At 35.0% G+C, this 25,950-nt stretch overlaps 1 protein-coding gene across 1 annotated transcript; it reads right to left on the bottom strand.

The window, feature by feature from the left end:
• Positions 1 to 18,265: 18,265 nt before the first annotated feature.
• On the bottom strand, positions 18,266 to 20,660 carry LOC120633776. Its single transcript, XM_039904123.1, has 2 exons — positions 20,410 to 20,660; positions 18,266 to 19,640 (listed from the first exon to the last, which is right to left on the bottom strand). The coding sequence occupies exon 2, from the start codon at positions 19,612 to 19,614 to the stop codon at positions 18,325 to 18,327; it is 1,290 nt and encodes a 429-aa protein (XP_039760057.1). The 5' UTR covers positions 19,615 to 19,640; positions 20,410 to 20,660; the 3' UTR covers positions 18,266 to 18,324.
• Positions 20,661 to 25,950: the final 5,290 nt, after the last annotated feature.

Below are 25,950 nucleotides of genomic sequence, written 5' to 3'. Positions count from 1 at the left end.
TAGCGAAAGAACTGTCAACATGCTAGAATCTTCCGTCCGTGAATATACACAGTTAAACAATGCATACCATTTCGAACAGAACTTGAAAATATATGAAAAAAGACTCGACTATATTGCAAAACAAAAGTTTAATATAAAATTATTAATTAATCAAAGGGGTGAAATTTAAACAATATAGAAATGAAATAGCTACTCGTGTATGATGTAACAAAATTAATTATTTTCTCTTTGTGGATCGAGTCCCAAATTAGGTGGACACGGGACACGAAGTTTTCAACGTTTTCATGAAACCATATAATTTGGCCAATTGTTTGAAATATTCAGAACTAATTGGACGATATTACATGACTGTGTGAAGTCAAATTGGTAAGGTTTTTTGGAACGCGATATTTCGTTGAAATGTATTATTAGCCTGTTTGAACTTTTCATAGAGTTAGCATATGTTTGAACGTTTGTCTTATTCAATTTAAAAATTCAAAGTTCTTAAGATTAATTAAAAAAGATAGAGTTAACTTAATATAAATATCTGAAGCCGAAAATATAAAGACAGCTTGAATCCTAGCGATGTATATAAGTTTTAAATCCGGCAATGCTTAAGAAATATCACTTGTTGTGAAGGAAAAAATCGTGAGGAAACCTGCATGCCTGCAGCTGTCCATGATTTTCTCAACGGCGCGGCGTGTGAAGTCTACCAATCCGCACTTGGCCAGCGTGTTAGACTAAGTATTAAACCCTTCCCACTCTGTGAGGAGACCCGTGCCCAGAGGTGGGCCAATAATGGGTTGATCGTGACGATGACAAAATGAAATCAAATATTCGTTTTTTTAAAATAAGAACCTCCTTTTATTGGTTCATAATAAAGGGAAACTGCAGTACAATCTAACTAATCAGCATAGATAGGTGATCTAAAGTTTCGAATGTCCGAATTAAATTTGTACTCCAGCCATCAGTACTAATGGAAGTGGCTGAATTCGATATTCTAACGAGTAAGTTCAGTATAGTGCTCCAACTTTGGCAGTTTTGGACGAACCAATTAGGGTTTATACGTTTCCTCACAATGTCTAGCTTTCCGTTATCATCAAATAACATTTGCAACTAATCGTATTTATTAGGTCTTTTAGTGCCACATATTATTACATAATATCAATTATATCACATATTTACAATCTCCGTAGCGCAGTGGTGAGCGCTGTGGTCTAATAAGCGGAGGTACAGGGTTTGATTCCCGGTGGGTAAAATTTGATAATATTGATATATTAATTTTCTCTAAACTGGAATAAAATAAAAAAGGCGGCCTTATCGCTTAGGAGCGATATAAATAAATATATATTTGTATGAAAGTCTTTCATTTTTGGAGGTAATAAGGTCTATACAGGCAAAAGGATGAATTTATTTTTATTTAAAGTCTTTATTTGTACACACAGTTAGGAAAGTAAAGGACGGATAGAGACAAACACAAAGACTGGAGTAGAATACAAAAGGCGGCCTTATCGCTTAGAAGCGATATAAATATCGATCGTTTGTATGAAAGTCTTTAATTTTTGAAATTAATAAGGTTATACATACAGGTATATTCAGTTCTTTTTTACTGCTTTTAGCTGTGCAGTTAGATTGTTTACTGGAGACGGGCGTAGGCACCGCGGAAAAAATTCTCACGGGACATCAGAAATTCCACGCAGAAGTTGTTCTCATAATAAGACTGTACACCTTCAAAATAAATCACAGGTTTGTTTACAAAAGCCACAATGATAAATATTGCTCATTTGAAAGATATTAACATCGCACCGGCCGACAGTTTCATATACTAAAATAATAAAAAGTATACCTCTTACCACTTCGTAATAAGGTTTACATTCGTGTTAAATAAAATATGTCACATGAATTTCTTGACAAGCCCATCTCTACTTTTAAATGGTCCTAATTATAATTTGAATCGTTTAGGAGTTAAATATTTTCGGCATCGAATGGGAAAAAAAAAATAGAATATTGTTTGAACTTTTGAAGACATCGTCTTGTGTTTGGTCAACGGAGCGGAAGAACAAAAATGGCGTGGAGTCGAAATATCTTTTAATTAAATACTTTTAACTTTAGACGGCCGATTGGCGCAGTGGGCCGCGCCTAATGTTAATAATCGCCGTGGGCAGTTGTTAATGTATAATATTCATAAAAATATTTATCAGTCATCTTAGTACTCATAACACAAGCTACGTTAGGTTGCGATGTGTGTATTGTCGGAGGATATTTATTTACTATATAACTTGTGTTAAACCATTTAAGTAATGTATCATGTTAAGTATTTTTGAATTCCATAAAAATTTGATCAATCGCTAGAAAACTGGTGCATTCCATTCGTCCTGCGTTCAATTCCTTGCTAGGAATGGCTAGGAGTTGGGGTTTTCTGTAAAAAAAATCAGTACCACACCATAGTTAGGAAGTAGGCATTGTTTAGCTCAGTGCTACACGTTAAGCTGTCTGTTCCGGTTGTAGTCTTAGAAGCCCGCCATCCCGTTACGAGATAGGTCTATGGTGTAGGAAATTACCCTTACTATGAAAGAGGAGGCGTGTGATCAGCAGGAGGTTAATTGGGTGAAGATAATAATGATGCTAAAAAAGGAAAGTTACCAGACCAGAATTTTAAAGTTGGCGTTGCGATTTCTATAACTAACAGATAAAAATTGTTGAAACCCAATATAACGAATTAAGGTTATATTTTAAAGTTGAAAACTTAACTACGTACAATAATTACGAATAAAAATCGCGTTCCATAAAATACTAAATGAATTTTACAAGTTAAAATGAAAATACTTATGATGTAAATACGAATACATGTAGCAGTTTGCAACATAATACTACTGTATATCGCCTAAATTTTTAATTTTTAATAACTTTAAAATAAATAAGCGATAATAGCAATATAACTTCTATAACTTTACCAATCAATCCTTTATTGGTTACTAAGCACAGTGTTCTATTTTTAAAACCAAGTCGACTAAGCAGACCTCCCCCAGTCGGATGACATCATACAAATAAAAAGTGAAAATTCTAAATTTAAAATTCTAACGCCGTCTCCACACCATCCGGCGACGAGATGAGTCACTGAGAACGGTACACGGCACGAGTAGACACCGTTCGTGAAAAAATTGTGTGTACGCACCTTATCTCTTGCATCAGATTATATACAGCGTGATCCTAGTCTAGCTTATACGAGTTATGAGTCATAGGTTTTGTTGCTAGGGGCTTATTCAGAGAGGTTTCCTAATGAAAAATAAACATTCACGTCTCGACTTTTAATTTAAAAATGCGTGGCGTTAAAGAGCCTATTTGGAAATGAAAAATACAGTATTTTTTTAAAGATAAATGATTCACAGAATGTTTGTTTTTGAATTGTAAAGGTGGATATTCTTTTATGTTTACATACCTATTAAAAGCTTTGCTAGTTTTTAACTTAGGTATAAGTTGTGACTATCATATTTATATTAAGTAATAAAACTTTTTACAGATTATATTATTAACACAAAGTAAAGGTTACTTTTTCTGTCTAATATTAAAATGATTTTTCTCCTCTTTCTCTACTTTCATTCCTACAATACTGAATACCGTGGTACTGATGAAATCTCAGCTTCTAAGAGGTTGATTGTCTCAATCAGCTTTTCTCTTGCTCTGGCTCTCTTTCTCTATTGTTATTCCTTGAATACTAAAGACCTGGTGAGATCACAGCTTCGAATAGGTAAATTATGTCTATCAGCTTCTTCCGGAGGCCATTTTGGGCATGTTATAGAATCAGCATGAGTGGAACTCGTTCAACTGGCCAACCCATCTCGTTGGTGACTGTCTCGTCTTTGGCCTTAGGTGTTGCCGTCAACTGTAATTTTTTAGACCATCATGTCTGCCATATTATGTGTCCGAAATATGAAAAGAGTGTTCACAACAACAACACAGAGAGAAAAGACGAATAGTAACGCTCAGCTGCGGCAGGAAAGATATATGTGTAAATGAAAACCGAAATAATACTTCAGAGGCTTTAGAGGTACATTATTTAATGTATCTGAGACTTATCTGTGAAACCGGAACGCTAATAGTTTTTGCTGAAAGAAATCAGATGCAGCCCTAACGCCACATGCAAAAGTAAAATCAAGTGACTCCTGTCACTATATAAGTTACATAGGATATGCGCGTGTCTGTCTTTTATCTTCAATAGGGTTGTCATAAGTAAACACAAAGATGTTTTTAAGTAGTTTGTATGGAAAAATATATATGCTTCTTTTGATTTAAAATTTTTACAGGGTTATTCCTTATGAAATACTTTATTTACCCTTCAACATTATTTTCAACATTCCGTTACACGTTGTAAATGTACTCTTGGCTGTCCAGGGTATTCTCAACATACACCACCACATCTCGAACAAGTTTATCCTTTGTCTTTCTTTCCGCCTTTGAACTCCGTCAGTACTCGAGTGTTACTCGATAGGAAAAATCAAGGCATGGGACACTTGGTGTTAATTGTTACGCCTCGATTTCTCGATATACTTACTGCCTAGCCGTGTCAAAGCACTTTTCACCATTGCTATCAGCGAACGAATGTATTTTTCATGGTAAACATCTCTTTATCTCAGGCACAAAAACCATTGTAGCATATTGGTTTTTAGTAATAAAATAAACAAAATCACCGTACATTTTTAATCACTGTAGGTTACAGGATAAAATCGAATACAAAACAGGCCATACTACAGAAGATATACTGATTACAATCTTCATCAGGATACATTGTACACATTGTCTAGACACGTCAGTATGTCTGTGCCAACTTGTAGAGGACACATCGTAAAGTGCAAGTTTATGTGACACTACAAAAACAGCCTTGATTAAAAAATCTGTGTTGATAAAATAGGAACTTCAATCGAAGAACCACATTTCATACAATATATTAGTGTGTCTCGTGTCTCGCAGTGTACCTACCTACTCACCAGTAGTTTTTTTTAAATCTAAAACTAATAATAAGGAAACTTTATCGCCAAAGTTAATTCCGTTAACTAAATACAAAATAACATTTAAATCATGTTTTCAATTTAACCAAACTTTGGATAGAAGCAGGCGTTACTTTGCGGAAATCCATAATAATATATTATGAAAATAAAGCTTAATTTGCTATACTCCACGAGCAGCAGGAGAATCTGTATGGTGTAATTTATAATTTCTTCAATCCAAAAATCTATCAAATTAAGCTTCATTTTTTTATAAGCATATTTTGACAATCAATTTCATATCGATCAGATCTTAGATATTTAGGTAGATTAAGCAGTTCATACGAAAATTTATAGTAAAGGTTAAGTCAATCGATGTATTTAAAGAAAAACTGCCCAACTTCAAAAATAAGCTACTATGCTATTTCAGTCAGATTTCGTTTGTTTAGTGCAGTAGAAAATAGGTTAATATTGTTCTCAGGTTAATATAATATATAAATATACTACGCCAATACACACATCGCCATCTAGCCCAAAAGTAAGCGTAGCTTGTGTTAGTGGTACTAAGATGACTGATGAATATTTTGTTATGAATAATATACACGAATAGTTATAACATTCAAATAAACACCCAGATTCTAAAAAACATTTATGTTCATCACACAAACATTTAGTGTGGTGGGAACCAGTAGTGGGAATCAAACCCACGGCCTTTGACTCGGCTTTTGACTCTGAAAAGCATGGTCACTGCCCACTACGCCAGTCGGCCGTCAAATAATAATCTGTTATAAAAAATAATTATCTTGTTTTTTTTCCTTTTGTATTCTTCTTTTCTTTATTACATTTTCATTTTGTGTTATTACTTCTTTTTCATTAAGCATCGACTTGAATAGTTAGATATTAAGCGTGTTGTAGCTACCTATAGATCATATTTTCATATGTCAATGTATTACATGATATTCTATTGGTGGCGCTTTGAATTGATAAATAAGTAGACAAAATAAAATCATCCCTGTTATCTTATTTAAGGTATGTAACGAAATTTCATCAGCCTATAGACATGCGCCGGCGCATGAGTCATCGATCGTCTCTCGCTACAGAGCGCTACTAAAAATATCAGTTTTGACCGACTTCTATAATTCAGTATAGAGTAAGAGTAATGAGATTCTTGCAAGATAGAAAAAATGATAGTTAAATCGCTAGAAATTTGGTGATTATGGAACAAATGCTAATGCTTTGAAAGGCATATTCTATCTATATTATATACACTATAGTAGAATCATCATCATCATCACATCAACCTTTTACCGGCCTCCTCCCACAATGAGAAGGCGTTAAGGCCGTAGACCACCTTGGCCCAGTGCGGATTGTTGGACTCCACATACCTTTGAGAACATTATGAAAAACTCTAAGGCATGCAGGTTTTCTCACGATGTTTCCCGATATTTGAATTACTCAAAACGCACATAACTTAGTAAAGTTCACAGCATCACGTCTTACAGCTTATAAGTACTCTCATATCTCTCTTAATCGTTTTTTCTCCTTCTAACTGACAATATAGTTTTGTATTCGCAAGTTGTGGCAGTCTTTAAGTGGGTCTACAATATTACATTTATATGTTTTTTCATTTTTTGTTTAGTTTTTAAGAGTTGTTGTTGTAACCTGTTGATTGTCCCTTAAATAAATAAATAAAATAAATAAATAAAATAAATAAATAAAGTTAGATGTACATGCTGTGATTCGACCTCGGCCCCCTGGAAGTTAAGTCAAGCTCCTGCCCAATGCGCTATCACCGCTTTTCATTGGTAGACTATGTCCTTCAAATTGGTGGTAGAATCACTACAAACGACCACACTTTCCGTTCCAAAATTGGTAATCTTCTCCATAGAGATCTCTAAAGAATTGAGGATAAAGAAATTTGCCTAAGTTTTTCGCTGTGCAGGTTTCACTATCATGCCGCGTAGAAACCGATTAGAGGTAGGTTTACGCCTAGTAGTTGTATAACAGGCTTGAGTACTTTTTTCATCATCATAGACAAACTTGTCATCAAATCAAAATGAAAAGTCAAAGTCAAAGTCAAAAATATCTTTATTCAAGTAGGCCCACAGGTGGCACTTTTGATGCGTACATAAGAATTACACGGTAGTGAGATGATGGCGATAACCACATTCGTAAACTTAAAACTAAAGCTACGAGGGTTCCAAACGCGTCCCGGTCTAAGAAGAAGCCCACAACAAACTTAGCCGGGTGTTTTTTTTTTTTTTTTTGTTATCGCCATCTCACAATGTAATTTTAAATTATTAGAAGAGCAACCTGGTTAGAGCAATAATTTACACCCAAGCTTTTTTATCGTTTACGTAGTCCTTTATACTATAATAGGACTTTTCTATAAGCTTACGTTTAATACAAACTTTGAACTTTTTAAGAGACATCTCCAAGATGTCAATTGGTAGTTTATTGTAGAATTGTATGCAATTTCCTTTAAACGAATTATGAATTTTATGTAACCTAGTATATTGCACTGTAAGTTTATTCTTACTTCTAATGTTTAAATTATTGCAGTCACATTTTTTCTTAAATTTAGAAATGTTTTTATGGACGTACATTAAATTTTCAAATATGTACTGACTATACACTGTCATTATTTTAAAATCTTTAAATTTATCTCTCAATGACTCTCTCGGACCCATTTTGTAGATAGAACGAACAGCCCTCTTCTGCAGCACGAAAATAGTGCTAATATCAGCAGCATTACCCCAAAGTAAAATTCCATATGACATAATGCTGTGAAAGTAACTAAAATATACCAGTCTAGCAGTTTCTACGTCGGTCATATGGCGTATCTTCTTTACCGCATAGGCAGCAGAACTAAGCCTGTTCGATAAATTATTTACATGAGGGCCCCATTGAAGTTTAGAATCTAACGTTATTCCTAGAAAAACTGTCGTATCCTCCAGTTTCAGTTCCTCATTATTAAGTAGTACAGTGGTTATCACGTGTTTAACATTAGGTAAAGTGAATTTTATACACTTGTTTTTTTTTCCGTTAAGAACCAAATTATTAGCTTCAAACCACTGTACCACTTTAGCGAGAGAGTTACGTCGTCAAAAGCTAGTTCACGTCGATTTATTTTAAAAGTCAGTGATGTATCATCGGCAAACAGAACTATCCCGTGTTTATCCTTGGCAAGGTAAGGAAGGTCATTAATGTAAATAAGGAACAGAAATGGTCCTAATATAGACCCCTGTGGGACACCTATTTTCATAACTGATCCATTAGACCGTTTTCCATTCACGTCGACTTTCTGAATTCTATCGCGTAGATAGTTACTCATTAAGTCTAGAGCTACACCCTGAATTCCATAGTGGTGTAGTTTCCTAACTAACGTTTCGTGTTGAACACAATCAAACGCCTTAGATAAGTCACAGAACACACCAAGTGCATCACGTGACTCCTCCCAGGCTTCAAATATGTTTTGTATTAGCTCAACACCTGCGTCGATTGTTGAGCGACCCCGTGTGAAACCAAATTGCTTAATATGAAGTAAATTATACTTATGAAAATGGTAAAGTAATTGATTTAAAATGAGTTTTTCAAAGATTTTACTGAAAGTGGGTAGTACGGATACTGGTCTAAAGTTAGTGGGGTCAGAAGTACTACCCGATTTAAACAATGGAACTATTTTACTAAGTTTCATTAAGTCAGGAAACACACCACAATCTATACAATTATTAAATATTAAGGCTAAATCGGGTGCAACAATATCAATTAATGATTTGACAACGTTTACGGAAATGCCCCACAGATCATTTGTTTTTTTATTAATTAATAATTTAAAGGCTTTAATAACGTCAGAGCCACTAACATGCGTGAATTTAAAAGAATGGTTACACTCAGGCACATTTTCCTTTAATAGAGAGAGAGCCATATCTGGTGAAGAGTTTAATGATTCTGTTGTGGAGACGGGAATACGGGAAAGAAAAGAGTGCAAGATGGGATGCAAAATAATTAAAGAAATCATACTCATTTTACTTATTTAAGTATTAAGTACCTATTTAGATTTGTAAAATCGCGATGTACCGGAGAAAATATTTATTTTGATAAACTTATAAAGTAAAAAGTTAACTAAATATGAAATACCATCCAAATTTTTCGTGAGGTGGCGACATTTTTTTTTCGTAAAGATTAATCTCGAAGACAAACCTTACGTTAAATCGTTCGTATCGTATATGTAGAAATATAATCGTATCTACAAGACTCGCTCACTATGGGCCTCATAAGAAGGATCAGAGTCACTCGGCGGGCAATGCTGGGGCAAAAAAAAAATATACCCAGCTAAGTCTATTGTAGATCTTAGATCAGGGCGCGTTTGGAACCCTCGTAGCTTTAGGTTTAAGTTGGCGAACGAAGTTATCACCATCCCCTTACAATTATATAAACATATATTATATATGAACGCTTCATAAGTGCCTGTGATACGGCTATATGAATAAAGAGAATTTGAATTTGAATTTTGAATTTGAGTCGCGTAGCTTAACTGGCAATGGGTGGGGTACATAGCTCAGAAAACCGATGCACGTCGGGGCCCTGAGGTGCTGGGATGACAACGTCTGTCCTGTCCAAGCGGCCCAGAACCGTGGATTTTGCAACTCTATACAAAGGACCTATGACCAGCAGTGGGCATCCTCGGAGGGTTGATATTGATACACAAGAATTGTATACCCCTAACAAATAGATTGATAGATTTTCCTTCCACCATACTTTGCATTTCATTAAACTTAAACAATGAGTAATTTCAAACTCTATTTGTTGAGCATGGGTCATAGAATCGCTTTTGACATCTAAAATCAAAGTAGAACTTCCCATATCCAATTTACTTAACTTTTGTTTATATAACAATAAGCCTGGCCGCATATTGATTTATTGTCACGTGAGCATCTAGTTGCTTTTCTTGGTTTTTAATATGCGCCGCACATTACGCCAAAATTATGTTCACTTCCACTTTAGTCACTTGTGGCCTTCTTGTTTGAACGTTTGCATTAACTTCATCTGCAAAGACGCTTTCATCGCTATTTTAGATCTTTTGGAAGAGATATCGAGAACGAGAAGAAGAATAGATATAAATGACGAGAAAAGCTGTAAATGACGGGAAGATCGAATTATGCGTGTATCAATATGTTATACACTATAACATATTGACGCACGCATAATTCGATCTTCGGGCATGATCTTCCCGTCATTTACAGCCGACTTTTGGATTCACATAAGGCTTTGTAAACAAGTATCATCTAAATTAATTTAAATGTAAAATAATATTAGTTTTTTAAAACTGTGATTTTAAATGGGAATTCTAACGCCATGATTTGACGATATAACTGTAGCGATATAGCTTAAATCTTGCGTGAAGTTTGTATTTAATACTTACATTACTAAAACAACTGTTAACCAAAACACCATGCAGTTCAAAAAAAGTAAATTGATAATAGATGCTTGCACTTTGCACCTGATACAAGTATCATCAGTGGATATTGACATACTCGTATTTATCAACTACGTGACTTAGAAGCAAATTGTAACGTTAAACAAGCTTCAGTAGCTCAAGAGATTGTCGCTGAAGTGTTGTGCGCCCAACCTAACTGCTAAGTACTAATCGTACACGACATGTGTCGCCGGCACTTGTTCAAATATTTACGGGCACTGGAGAACGTTTGTAACGTCACGATTGTGTTTGCTGTGGAAACTGAACTGTCAATTGTCGTAGAGCTATTTAATTTTAGTATCGATGTACATACTGTGTATCTTCATATAGTTAGTTGGTTGTTCGTAACGTTCCTTCTCAAAAGCGTGTGAAGTGTACCTATCCTTATTTGGCCAGCGTGATGGACTACAGCCTGAGCGCGTTTGATTCTGGTAGGAGACCCGTACCCTGGAGTAGACCGATAAAGGGTTTTGACATCATCAAATTGTGATTTAATTGCGTTAGGATGTTTAACTACGAATTATGAGTCCTCGGTTCGAATTCCAGATCAGGCCAATTTTTTAGTTATTGGGTTTTATTTATTTATTTAGAAGCTTTTCCATGGAAACAAACAGTGCTTTTACGCATAAGTATGTTTTTTTTATGACGTAACCAAGTTTTCACAACTAAGTTATACATTAACCACAAAATGCTTAGATATCAACTACCAAGTGAATATTAATAATAGATATAATTAAAAAAAAATAAGGAATTAAATAAAGAGACCTTTAGTTTTTTTTGGTCCACCAATCCGCACTGGGCCAGCGTGGTGGACTATGGCCTTAACCCCTTCTCGTTGTGGGAGGAGACCAATGCTAAATTGGTTGATATGATGATTATGATGACGAAAAAAATCTTGTGTTAAAGAATTCTTAGTACCAGAACGAAGTTAGAAAATTGCCCATCAACCCCGTGCATTGGAGAGTCCGTTTCAGTTATTAACATGAACTCACCAGAACTACAATTACGTTTGGTTTCAGAACTACAATTACGTTTCAGTTATTAACTGAATTGTAATTGTAATAACATTCGTTAGAATCCACTAACCCACAGAGGACAAGCATGGGTATATGCTCCAAAACCTTCTCTCCTGAGATAAGGTATATAGAAGTGGGAGCTTCCAGGCTGAGGGTAATGATGATAATTGTTGTGATACGACTTAATTTACTAAAGATCGCGTAAGAGACAACGCCTCTTTTTCTAGACACTGAATCATCGTACTTACACAATCACATCAACGAATTCAGTGAGTCATTTCACTAGCAAAGCGGTTACTCAATTATCAGCATATCACATTTATATCGACGTGGTAATTGATGCTTTACAAAAAAAGTAAATTATGTAATGAACATTTGTAAATCAATCACAAGTGATATTAATGATAGGTACACCTTTTTATTCAAATTGGTTCCCGTATCTCGTACTGATTACTGTGAGATAATAACGTTTGACTTGTATAGCAAAAGGCAGAGGAATGTCGAGTTAAAATTAAAATTCCTATAATTGAAATTAAAAAGAAAATAAATAAGCCTCAATTTCCAACTGTAAAACATTCATATTTGTGCTTATACATAAAAATTTTCAATCGTATATTTTAATACTTACTTAATATTAATATTATAAATGAGAAAGTAAGTTTGTTTGTACCGCTTTCACGCAAAAACTACTAAACCGATCATCATGAAAATTTGTACACATATTTCTGAAGGTATTAGAATTAATATAGTATGCTTTTTATCCCGAAATTAAGCTCAGTTCTTGTGGAAGGTGTTTGACGATTTTACACCATACCGCCGTCAAATGATAACCGATTTAAATAATTACTTTTGTACCTTAGAGGTTATAATGTCTGTTTAATTTGCCCAAATTTCGTGTTGATCTGATGAGTGTGGTTGGAGATAGAGGACAGAACCCCTCAGCGGACAGCAGCAAACCCCTCATTTAAGGCCTAGCGATACTTATATACTATAAATTTTTAGAACTACAACTAAATTGAATGCCACATCAAAAAACAAAATCAAACGCAGACGAAGTCGCGGACAACAGCTAGTACTTAATAACTTTATTCTTTATTATCTCAGTCAGTGTGTGTATGTCAAAATACTTATCTACTCGTTTTTTTTTTTTTTTTCATTTGTCAATGTTAGGTCATCGCCATTATCATACGAACCCATTATCGGCCCACTACAGGGCATGAGTCTGAGTCTCCTCCTACACTGAGGAGGGGTTAAGGCCGTAGTCCACCACGCTGGCCCAGTGCGGATTGGTGGACTTCATTGGAATTTGAGAACGTTATGGAGAACTCTCAGGCATGCTGGTTTTCTTTCACCACGCCCACGACGTTTTCTTTCACCGCTGAAGCAACGTATATTCTAATTCCTTAAAGCGCACATACTCGTAACTTAGAAAATTTAGAGGTGCGTGCTGGGATTCGAACTCGGCCCCACGAAAGTGAAGTCGAAGTCCTACTCATTGGGCTATCACCACTTCCAATGTTAGGTAAGAGACAATTGGAATGCCCATTTTTGGGCATAGGCCTCCTCCTTTAACGACTATCTCTATAGAGAGATGGTAAAGGATGAGAGGCAGAGATAGAGAGACAAATCCTCGTAATAGACTATTCAAAATCCATTTCTTTCAAGTAGACCAACTTATAAAGTTTTGAAATGCAAAGTTTGTCTGTTTGGGTGGTATACCCATTCGGAAAGCAGATTCTATTGAGAAAAAGCCGGCAAGAAACTCAGTTATTATTCTTTTCGAACATAAATATATACAATCCATTTTCTATCTTTCGAGAGATGAAAGCGGCTGACTACTTCCAAGCTAATTTATCGAGAAGAAATTCTTTAATTAATGTATATTGACAAAATTTTCTAAACTATATTCGACCTCATTTTGAAAACTATATTCAGGGAGCAATTTTATAGAACATCGAGATGAATATAGCTTCGGGACACCAGCCGCTGCCCAAGCCTTTTACCAGAACAGACCAGAGAACATTCAGAATTTATAAATTCCTAAACTGTATTCCTCATCGTTTTTATCATAAAAGTATGAGATATTTTTTGTATTGTATGAGTTCCCAAAATCACCTTCAAACAATATGTTTAATAATTTCTAAGTTCGGCTTCGTACATCCAGATTTCGCTAGTTTTGAATGGACAGCAACAACTAAAAAATTTACCAGTGTATTTATTTATTGTTTTGAAAAGTTTGTGATTTCCGTCAATTCACCTAATCTTAAGAAGGCTTTTGAGCACAAAACATCACTATTGCTATTCAAAATATTCCAGGCGTTATCTTTTATACAAAGTTATCGAATAACATGCCCTAAAAATATGTTGAAATTCTTTGTAAAACTTGTATTTAAACGTAACGTAAAAGTATTTAAATGGCACGGCTTTTCTGCATTGGTGTTATTTTTGTGTCTAACCGGGTTAAAGGGTCCGGAGTTACAGTGTAGCACAACATTGATTTGAAACGAGTTTTACAACCCCTCTGGCACAGCAGTGAGTGCTGTAGCTTTAAGTAGGAGTTCCCGGGATTGCTCCCCGGCATGAAAAATATGGGAATTTATAATTCCATAATTTTATCTGGTATAGTGGATGCCTTCGGATCTTAGACAGCATGATGCAGCCTTACATGGTAACTTACCACCAGGTGAGATTGCAGTTAACGGCTAACTCTTAGCAGAATATAGAAAAATCATCAGTTATTCATTTATCTCAACTAGTGGTTGACCCACAACAACAGTCAAATGTGATATTTCAAAGTATTATATCTCTTATGGTCTGTGGTGTGCAATAATGTGTTCGCATATGTGCATACATATACACACATAGTGGCAGTGTATAACCAGTGTTATCAAAAGACCTTGAAAATATATCGCACTGATAAACATAATAGCAACCGGATTGTAGTTCGCATCCATTTGAATGCATTAAACCAAACGTTACGATGGTATACCTAACTGCAATTATATATATACGTGTTGCTTTGTTTACAGAGTACGTAGTGTAAGGGTTTGTACCTATTCGAATGCGTCAAAAGTTAATAAAAAGTGAAAAGTTTATAACTACGATAAGTACCAAAAGAGTGTCATCTTGTGAGAATACCCAGTATTTTATATCTATACAGATAATAGGTAGGTGGTGCATATATACATATACCCGTAGAAAAATATTTAATTGCTTAAATATCATTTTATATTATATACATATAATTTTTGCTATGTCTTGTTTTCACTTTTAATTTTAAATAAAGACTTTATCTATCTATCTTTATTAAAATTCTACTGTACGTGTGTATGACACTGAACTCCTCCGAAAAGGCTTGAACGATTTGAATGATTTTTTTTGTCACCCTAGATGACCCACCCATCTAGGGTGGCACCCTAGATGGTTTAAATCATAAATCAGTTCGACAGATGGCGCTGGGGTCCGCTTGTATGCATATATATATATATATATCTTAATATATATAAATCTCTTGTCACGATGTTTGTCCGCGATGGACTCTTAAACTACTTAACCGATTTTAAATTAAATTGGCACACCGTGAGCAGTCTGGTCCAACTTAAGTGATAGGTTAGCTTAGATCTTTAATTATAGTCGCAATTTTATTTTATTGCAAATTATTTGTCTATAATGAATTGACAGTCACGTGTTATATATATATATACTTACTACTATAGTCATTTAAGTCTTAGCGATACTGAATACTTTAAAAACAAAATCAAACGCAGACGAAGTCGCGGGCAACAGCTAGTATAATATATAACAATACTTTGAAATAAATACAAATAAATAAATATGTTCTATCAATATAAATATAATTATATTTGTTTGTACGACTTGTTGTGGGTTGAAATGATGATGACGATCATCATTGATGATGGTGTATAAGACAAAAACCTCGTTATCAGATTCATACAAATGTTTGTATACCTACATGATGTAGTCGTATCGATATTAAATGTAAGACAGATTATGACATCCGTTCGTATAATCACGAAGAACCTGTGCGGTCAGTGCAATTAGCATTTAAAGACAAGCACAATCACGGTAATTGCACACCTTGAATGATTGCCTGTAAATGATACTGTGTGATGTGAATCCTAGTTATATTAAATTCTATATTTCCATCTTAGGGAATCTACACACCAAAACCCAGAGAACCTGCCAAGCCTGCTGCTTTCAGAGTCTAAGGCCGTGGGTTCCATTCCCACAGCTGGAAAATGTTTGTTTGATGAACATAATAGAACTATATATATACAACGACAATACATACATCGCAATGTAGCCCCAAAGTAAGCGTAGTTTGTGTTATGGGTGCTAAGATGACTGATGAATGTTTATATGAATAATATACGTAAATACTTATAACATGCATATAAACACCCAGACACTGAAAAACATTCTTGTTCATCACAAAAAATTTTCCAGTTGTAGGAATCGAACCCACGGCCTCGGACTCAGAAAGCAGGGTCGCTGCCCACTGCTTCAATCGGCAATTTGACGGCCGACTGGCGCGACCCTGCTTTCTGAGTCCAAGGCCGTGGGTTCGATTCCCACAACTGGAAAATGTTTGTGTGATGAGCATAAGTGTTTTTCAGTGTCTGGGTGTTTATATGTATTTTCTAAGTATTTATGTATATATAATTCATTAAAATATTCATCAGTCATCTTTAGTACCCATAACACAAGCTACGCTTACTTTGGGGCTAGGTGGCGATGTGTGTATTGTCGTAGTATATTAAAAATCGGCCGTCGAAATGAATGATTTACAGTGTTATATTCATAAAAATATTCATTAAAACATAATTGCCGTATATACCTATATATACGCACAGTGGCGTGCATAGAGGGTATGCACAGGGTATGCAGATGATATAATATGAAAAAAATCTCCAGGCAAAGTTATAAAAAAAAAAAAATAGCCTTTGTAAGAGTTATAAAAAGCCTACCCTTAAGTTTTTATAACTAGTACTGGACATTTTCTTCATTTTTTATCTTCTGCATACCCTGTGCATACCCTCTATGCACGCCACTGTATACGCAGTAAGTGCGTATAAGGAAAAAAGTAACAAAATCTGATGTGAGAGTACTTTGGATAGCAATTATTAAATATCAACGACAAGGTTTGGAATTTAACTTATGTAAACGTTTTATTTTCGGTATAAGTTAGTTTGATCATGAGTCTCAGTATCTTGCTCAATTTAAATGGCTACCAATTCGTTCCTGTCGTTCGATATTATTCTCAAACTCCGGCATACTTAACAGAGTTCACCTTTCTTGCTAGCAATGCTCACGTAAATCTTAGAGCTAATAATGACAACAACAGGTTCCTGCTAGTCGTTCATTGGCGTATAGCAATTCTTTTGATGTTGAGATGATTTTTGAATGAGCTGCCGACTGTCCTTTTTCCCATTAGATGTCATTAAACATCTTTAAATCGCGATGAAAATACTATGTCCTATCTAATATGTCGAGAAATATCTATTTCATAAGTTATATATTTGTACATATACAGACACGCTATCATATATATGATTTATCTATATATTATGTAGTATTCGTATGTAATGTATATTAATAATTGATTTTTAATAGAATGTTGCACTATCCCTTTTTGCGTACCTAATATTTCTTCATCGACCATCTGAAGTTGATCACTTCCATCGATCCCCCCCCCCCTCCGCCTTTGCGCATCTAATATATTTATTTACCTTTTGTTTTGTTTTATTTGCTTTTTTTTCTGTATGTGGAATAAAGACTTTCTATCTCTCTATCTATCTATTTTGTAATGAAAAAATATCGTTTTTGATATCATGAAAATGTTCATTGCTTGTGAGCTTTTATGTACTATCTAGAATTAAAATATGGCAAAAATATTAAAGAAAAGTTTTCCATTTATTTTAAGATACCTACCTCTAATAAAGGTAAAGAGTTTGACCGAGCATTAATAAATTTCCAGGAATATACTAACAGAACAATATCCATTTGAATAACGTAAGATCCTTTTAAAAGGTCTGATAACGACACTTATTCACGCTCATGGTCCGTAACGTGTAAATTACGAATGTCAAAACCGCACTAATAATTACAATGATTGTATACCAAAACAAAATTACATTTTCGTTTGTTATGCTCCCAATGAGTTTAAACATAGAGGTCATTTTCAGAAAATTATCATCAAACTTTGTGTACAAGTGACACGGTTTGTGGACCAAGGGAATGGAGACTGTTAATCGCATATCGCAAATGATGATCTCTTCTCGGAATTCATGTTTTCTCTGCTTGTTTTTTTGGTTTTGCTTACTTATTCTGAGTGAGGTTAAGTGAGATTCTATTTAATGTATTTAATTGAGAAAATTTAAATTCTTAGTCAAAAAAACTAATAGTTGAACTTGGTAAGGAATAGCTAGCTGGTCGTATTAAATAAAAGTAATGAAAAAAGGATGATGGAGACCTTGAAATCTTAATTGCAATTTAAACAACCTACCGGTTACCAACTTATTTCGGTGTGGGTGGAACCAGCAAAATAATTATTTATACCAACCATCTGAATGCGTGGTGCATTCAGATGGTTGGTATAAATATATACATAGCTTTTTCTCCTTAAGTAACATACAGAATAACGCCTTTATGATTCATTTACTACCGATATTATATCCAAATTAAAATGTTGACCCACTTCTGTGAGGTGACTTTAGAAAGAGAAAGTCATTATTGTTTTGTCTGATTTTATTGTTTCTTTGATTTATATTCAGATAAATAAATCACGGGCGCTTTTTTTTATCACCAAACAAACGTTCTTTTTAATTTCGAAATTTTGTGTTTAGTTTTAATAGTAGTCCAAACAACACGGCTTCTTACAAGGCTTGTAGCTGCCTTCAGAGCAAATGTAAGCTCTGACTTTCTTTGCTAACGGGCAATCTAGTCTTCCACATGGTCCATGAACATCTCTCTTGTTGACGAACTGTCCATGTTGATACTTGCCTTTAATAGTCTCCCCGTGGATAAACTGATGTTGGCTATCTCTATAGTCCATTCTATTAGGACAGTTAGTACCTCCACACGGACCCTTTGGAAAGCCCATAGCCAGTATGGCTAGCTCACTCTTAGTAAATGGCGCGACAAAGTCTTCATATACTTTATATTCTTCAACAGGCTTAATAGGTTCACGTGAAATATCAGGAGCACCAAAGAAAAAAGCTACAGGTACAACCGAATCTATTGTCGTACCCTCCCAATGCCTCACTACCTCAACGTCTTTTAATTTTAAATCATCACATAAATATTTACGTCCAGGCAATCTCTCCATTTCTGGTAAGGCAACAAAAAAACTTAAGATTTTATTACCTAAACACGATAGTCGGATGAAAAATTCAATTTCACCTGATGCTTTCAGGTCTTCCTCGCATTGCAAAGGTCTTATAAGTTGAACTGTATTCGTTATTATTTCTGATTTTGATGTATCTCTGTATTCGGCTTGGTCCATATTGACAGGATTTAAATCACCTGATCTTTGAAGACATTCGAAAAATGATTGATGCCACTCAACAATACAGAAACCTATGCAGTTCATATCCTGGTCTCTGTTCCATACAGTGACGTAAATAGGAGTTTTCTTTAGCATTTCTTCTAATTTGGAAGGTCTAGATAAGAAAATAACAGAGTTACCAACGCCGAAGTAAGGAGGTTGCGGTAACGGTTCGGATGGCAGCACAATTTTTCTTGGAGGTATACCTTTACCTTTTTTACCTTTAGGTTTAGGTGGTTTCTTTCCCTTCTTACCCGGTGGTGGAGGAGGTTCCGGTGCAACAAAGTTATCATGGGCAACGTAAAAATCAAATAACGGTAAACATAGCATTTGCAATGTGCATGTTTGCATGAACTTCAATTCTTCTTCGGATGGTGCTGGTGGTTCTTTGCCCTTTTTGCCTTTTTTTGGTTTAGGTGGCTTTTTTGCCCCTTTTTTGCCTTTTTTGGCTGCTTCTGCAGCTGCCAGAGCCTCTGCTTCCCTTTTTCTCTCTTCTGCTTCTAGCATGAGTTCATATTCATCTTTCTCTGGTGGCTCTATTTTAAGCACGATTTTTTTTACAAACACCTCAATCATAAATATTTGCTCCATGGTTTACACTGTACTAGGAATTTCAACTGTAAAAGAAAATACTCTTTGTATTTTTTGCTACATTGATGATATCAAGGCATCAAAAAAATTAATTCGCAAAGTTTAGAAACAATTGGGTATGCTCATTCAAACGTTGTATTGTGAATAAGCGATAAAAATGCGAGCTACTTTATCATCAGTCTTTTAATATCCCCGTTCTGGACACAAACTAGATGGTAGAGGGCTAACCTGTTAGGGAGGCAGATATAAGCCATACTCTTTATCGGGTTCTACGCGGTATCATACCGGAACACTGAATCGCTTGGCGTCTCTTTCGGTAGGGTTTTAGTTTAGGCCTCAGAGCCTCCCATCGGACAAAATAGACGTTAAGAAAGTCTGCAGTAAATAGATGTAACCATAATGTAATAGTGCAATAACTTGGTACATTTTATTATTTTTTGAGGCCAGCAACTTTATCTGCGTAGAATTTCTCAGATTATGAAATTTCCTCATCCCTTTTTGATACTTTAAAAGTGAAGAACTTACATTTTTTACTTTACCCAACGCTTGCATTTTCAAACACCAGGAAGTACAGTTCTACTTCTTGAATATAACTTAATAATGGCAGATCTAACCAATCTTTCTTATTATATATTACCCCCTCAGGGAAAGAATTTTAAAAAGCTTTTTCTAGAGGTATTTTGTGGTCAAAGAAGATTCTCTCAAAACTTCTACGATTAGCCATTTGGAGCGTAGGTCAGTTAGGAAAAAAGCCTTTTATAGTGATATTTTAATAAGTTCAAAGCTTATACTTACGGTGAAATATATACGTTATTTATATTCTCTTCATAAAATTCTAATCCAAATTTTTCCAGTTTAAATGGCAACATATTTCGCCTGATACTTGGCGCGTCATTGTACTTTTAATTAGACAATCAGATCATATTTTTGGAGCTCATAGCTTTAATATTAATCATATTGTAACTGAACATTTTTAAGTCAGATTGAAGTTGAAAGCTAGAGAAACAAGTAAATGTCAGAATATTTTCTTTATGGTCAAACAATTTGCGATTTTAAGGTTTACTCACTGACCACTATTCATACATGGGCTGCTACCACTTTGTTTTTGTCTCCAATTGATTGACGCAATTTTGGCAATGTAAGTTAAGTAATATAAGTGTTCAAGAAACTAAAACTTGGCCCTTAAAAGTAAAACATGAATTGCTAATACTTATAAATTCAAAATTAAAAATTCATTTATTTCAAGTAGGGCTTATATAAGCACTTTTGAAACGTCAAGTCTGTCTGTGTGTAGTGACTCTACCACCGGTTCGGAAGGCAGATTCTACCGAGAAGAAGCCGGCAAGAAACTCAGCATCTAATAGTATGTAGCATATAATAAGGAATAGCAATACAAGTTTTAGTTTTTAGGATCTTCGCGAGGCAATGACCCGGGTAATATCTATAATTTTTTCTTCTTTTTGTATAATGCGACGGCCGACTGTCACAGTGGGCAGCAACCCTACTTTCCAAGTCAAAGGCTATGGGATTGATGATCATGAATGTTTTTCAGTGTCTGGGTGTTTATTTATATATATAGTACCTATTTATGTACATATTATTCATAAAAAATACTCATCAGTCATCTTAGTACCCATAACGCAAGATATGCTTAATTTGGGGCTAGATGGCGATGTGTATTGTCGTAGTATATCTATATTTTATATTTTTTTTATAATGTATTGTTTATATATGTATGTGTAATAAAGATATTCTTAATAAATATGTTCTGAATTGAATTCATTTTATTATACCAGATGATGCCAGCGTTCTTCGAAGTTCTTCGAAGTCCGAGTTTATCACGGTTTCATACAAATATCGGTTGTTATCTTGAAATAAAAAGTAGCCTATGTTAAAATTCGTCCTTTAATTTAACTTGATGCCAAAATTGTTTTGTTTTGCCAAAGTTCCTTAGTAAAGGTAGGAGAATTTTTAGAAAATTAACAAACAAACACGCTTTTTATTTGAAATATTCATAAGAATTCTGATGCTAAAATCGGTTAGAAACCGGAATGTACCTGATAGAAACGTACGTTGTAAGTGAAATAAAAGAAAAAACTATGTAAATAAAAAAAGCTGCATTGACATGCGAAAGGTTTTTTTATAATGCACAGACCAATCACGTACAGAATCACAATAAGACGGGCGCTAAATAAAATAAAAAGACCCACTGCGTAGTTGAGTTCAAACTCGGGGTCGCGTTTACGCACGCGGGTAGCGTAGAGGGGAGGCGGGGGGAAGACAAGTCTGTTTGTCATGGATACTAGAAAACTGGATGAGAAAATCTCTCGTTTATTGTATCTCATTGAAATATCGACATGCGAAAGTTTATTGCATTGTTTCCTACTAGATGGCGTTAACAGTAACTTCAAGACATACACTATAAGATTTTTTTTTTTTAATAAATACGACAATATACACATTTAGCCCCAAAGTAAGCGTAGCTTGTGTAATGGGTGTGAAAAAAAAATATTCATCAGTCACCTTAGACTGATGAATATTTATTTTTGGAATAATATACATAAATACTTATAAAATACATATAAACACGCAGAAACTGAAAAACCATCCTCATCATGTTCATGTTCATCACACAAACATTGGACTCAGAAAGCAGGGTCGCTTCCCACTGCGCCATAGGGCCGTCAAATATCGGTATTTAGTCGGAATTCAATTTGGTCTCGTTTAGGCAAGTGGTTAGCATAGATAGAAATACGGAGAGGGGGTTTTTATAACAAATTTAGAAGAACTGGATGAAACAGAATTAATAAAAATTAATTCTTCAATAAAAAATAGTAAATGTATTAATGAATATACTTTTATTGCACACCACAAAAAGTACATACAAAGAAAATAAAAGTCTAATGGCGAAGATAAAAAACAGTAACAATTGCTCTAACCAGGTTGCTTCTTAAATATTTTCTATCGACAATTTGAGATGGTGATAACAAAAAGAACACCCGGCTAAGTTTGTTGTGGGCTTCCTCTTAGACCAGGGCGCGATTGGAACCCTCGTAGCTTTAGTTTTAAGTTTACGATTGTAGTTATCGCTATCACTACTCACTGCTATGTACACATTTTGTATATAATAACGCAACAAAAGTGCCATCTATACTTGAATGCCTATTTGAATAAAGAAATATTTGACTTTGACTTTGACTTTAAAGAAAAAAGTTAGGTGGTGCATATATACATATACCCATAAAATACATATTTCATTTCTTAAATATATACATATAGTGTATAAAAAACAATATTTGCAAACAAATAAATAAATACAATTATATATATAATATATAAAAAAAATATTATATATTGGCACTTCCAGTGAAAATTTAACCCACAGTCGCAGCGCACGAGCACAGTTTCCATCTCTTTCGCACGTTGATATTTAAATTTAGAATCGCGTGGTTCGTTATTATACGTTTTGCACAGTAGATACCCAACTAGGTGTAGCTGTGTACGTAAGCACCTACCTATCACTAAGTACCTTGCTATATTTACTTAAGCCACTTTGATATGGGTCATGAATAATTCAATAGCAAAATCTAGATTAATTTATTGATCCAGTTTTATTTATTTACTTAATTAAGTTTTTTACGATTCCATAATATTAAACGACCTGTAATGATAGCAGGTAAATTTTAATAATGTGAAGGCTTTTTTATTGATAGCAGGCATTTTTCTTTGCCATTCTTATTGACAATAGTACGGAAAACTTCTTGCGCGAGTCCGATTCGCATTTGTCTAGTCCAGTTTTTAATAATAATATCACTTGCTTTAACGGTGAGAGAAAACATCGCGAGGAAACCTGCGTGCCTGATAGTTCTCCACAACGTTTTCAAAGGACTGCGAAATCTGCCAATCCGCACTTGGTCAGTGAAAAGTAAGATGTCGGGGATTGTCCTCGGGCCGAAGCTGTAACCATAGGCTTTCTAGGCACTACATTAGCAGGTATTCCATGTTTGCCGTAGCGTCCTCTATGTTACTACTACCATCTTCGTTTGTGATCCGCACCGCTAGGATCTGGAATGCCCTTCCAGCTTCCACTTTCCCCAGTACTTACAACTTGAGTAGCTTCAAACAAAGAGTGAATAGGCATTTTCTAGGCAAGCGCGCTCCACCTTAGGCTGCATCATCGCTTGCCATCAGGTGTGATTGCAGACAAGCGGTCGTCTATAATCATAAAAAAATATATATATATATCCGCCAATCCGCCTGCATAAATGACAAATCCTCCAGTTAGGAGCGGCCTTTATAGGCTGTTGATGTTGATGATCAACAGCCCAACACCAAAAACTCCCTCTCCTGTTGTTTGATGGAAAGCTTTGGCCGTGGCTAGTTACCACCCTACCAACAAAGGCGTGCCGCTAAGCGGTTTAGTGTTCCGTCGCGATGTCTCTTGGAAACCGATTATGGGTATGGCTACCATACTCCCTGACAGGTTAGCCCGCTACCATCTTAGACTGCATCATCACCTACCAGGTGAGATTGCAGTCTAGGGCTAACTTGTAGTGGAATAAAAAAAAACTCTCGCGAAGACCGAAGTCTTCAAACATACTGTACTGACTACAACAGACTTGCCAGTAAAGTCTTACGACACTGAAACGTATTCGCTTATTATTATGAACATCATAAGAAGGCAAATGTCCGTTTTCACTAAACCTAGGCATTGCCTAAATCGAATGCCTAATGATTTAGATGTCTATAGAAAAAAGCAGTTCACCAACTTTTTGAGTGATAACTATTGGTAAAAGGTTGATATATGCCTGGAAATCTCCTTGGATTAGGCAATACTTATTAAGGCGTTGCCTTGTTCTTCGTTAATAAAAACGGGCATAAGAGTCTAAATTAAAAAAAAATATTCAAAAAAAAAAAAAAAACGATTAAAATTTAAAAGCATAATTATGAACCCTAAATTAAATTAAATTAATAATAAATTCTAGATTGATAATAATAAAACAATACGTTCTAAGCTGTGAAATGAATAACACTGAAAATCGTTGAAGATAGACAAGACAGACATCGAAACTTCTCAACGAACATCCAATATATTTTTTTTTTTCAATCGTATACATTACTAGCTTTTGCCCGCGGCTTCGCTCACGTTAAGTTCGATTTTTGATTTGGTAAATTTTAACGAGAAGGGTTTAAAAAAAAGTCTTGCTGCTAATAGAAAATATGAAAAATGTTGACCTTTTGTTTCATATAATACCTTCATACAGGACATGAAATTAAATGAAATTAAATGAAATGAAATTTATATTTGCCCGCAATCGCTTACAATTGTATACAAAAATATATCTAACATCAAGCTATGTTACATGAACAACAGTTTTTATACAATACTTACTGCTATACAGGTAAGCCTCTTGGTCCTATACCTAAAGCAAATAAGATAACACAACGTAATATAACATAATAGAATTGAACCCGAAATCATTACGTCGATCGTAATAAGAAAATGTTAGCCGATCGATGCGCGGGAGTTGTTAGCCAGAACCGGTAGCCGTGCAGCTGCGTTATAAGGCTGCGTTCATAATAACGGTAATACAGTTTGTTGATTTATTTATTTAATAGGAAGCTAAAATTGTTGTTGCCTTTATAATATCTTGCTACCAAATGCTAAAGCGACATCCTTCCACCTATTCGAAATGCCAATATGGAGCGTTGAACGAAATGTGAAGACAATAAAATTATAAAATTGTGATGGAGGTAGTTAGCAAAAGCGTATCACAGTCCACTCCTGCACTCAAGGCGTGTCCCAACGAGAAGGTTTGCCTATAACCTACTCTGGGCAGACGGGTTGATGATCGCAGCGGATGGTAGTAGTCAGTGGCGTGCATATTGGGTATGCACAGGGTATGCAGATGAAATAAAATGAAGAATAACAGTAAGAGTTATAAAGAACTTAAGGATAGGCTTTGTAAGAGTTATAAAAGGCCTAAACTTAAGTTTTTATTACTCGTACTGGAGATTTTCTTCATTTTCTATATACCCCCTATGCACGCCACTGGTAGTAGTAGCACAGAGGATGCTGCTGCCCATTCTCCGTTATATATTCCATTAGTCGTCTCGTACGACACCCGCGGTAAGTTGAGGGGTCGTGACAACTGTATTCTAGATCAGCATTTTAAACATGGTATTTTAGTAACTATTGTTACCTTATATAAAACCCAAAAAACTGTTGTTTGAAATAAACTTCTTTCACGCAGCGAGGTTCCTCTAAGGAAACTTAGAGGAACCTCTTTACAAAAGAGCTCCTTACGCAACGGACGTTTCATTCTGCAGAGAAGA

Source organism: Pararge aegeria, chromosome 22 (genome assembly GCF_905163445.1).
Source record: "Pararge aegeria chromosome 22, ilParAegt1.1, whole genome shotgun sequence".
Taxonomy (NCBI): domain Eukaryota; kingdom Metazoa; phylum Arthropoda; class Insecta; order Lepidoptera; family Nymphalidae; genus Pararge; species Pararge aegeria.
The sequence above is the reverse complement of the archived record's forward strand: the minus strand, read 5'-3'. Positions and strand labels throughout refer to the sequence as shown.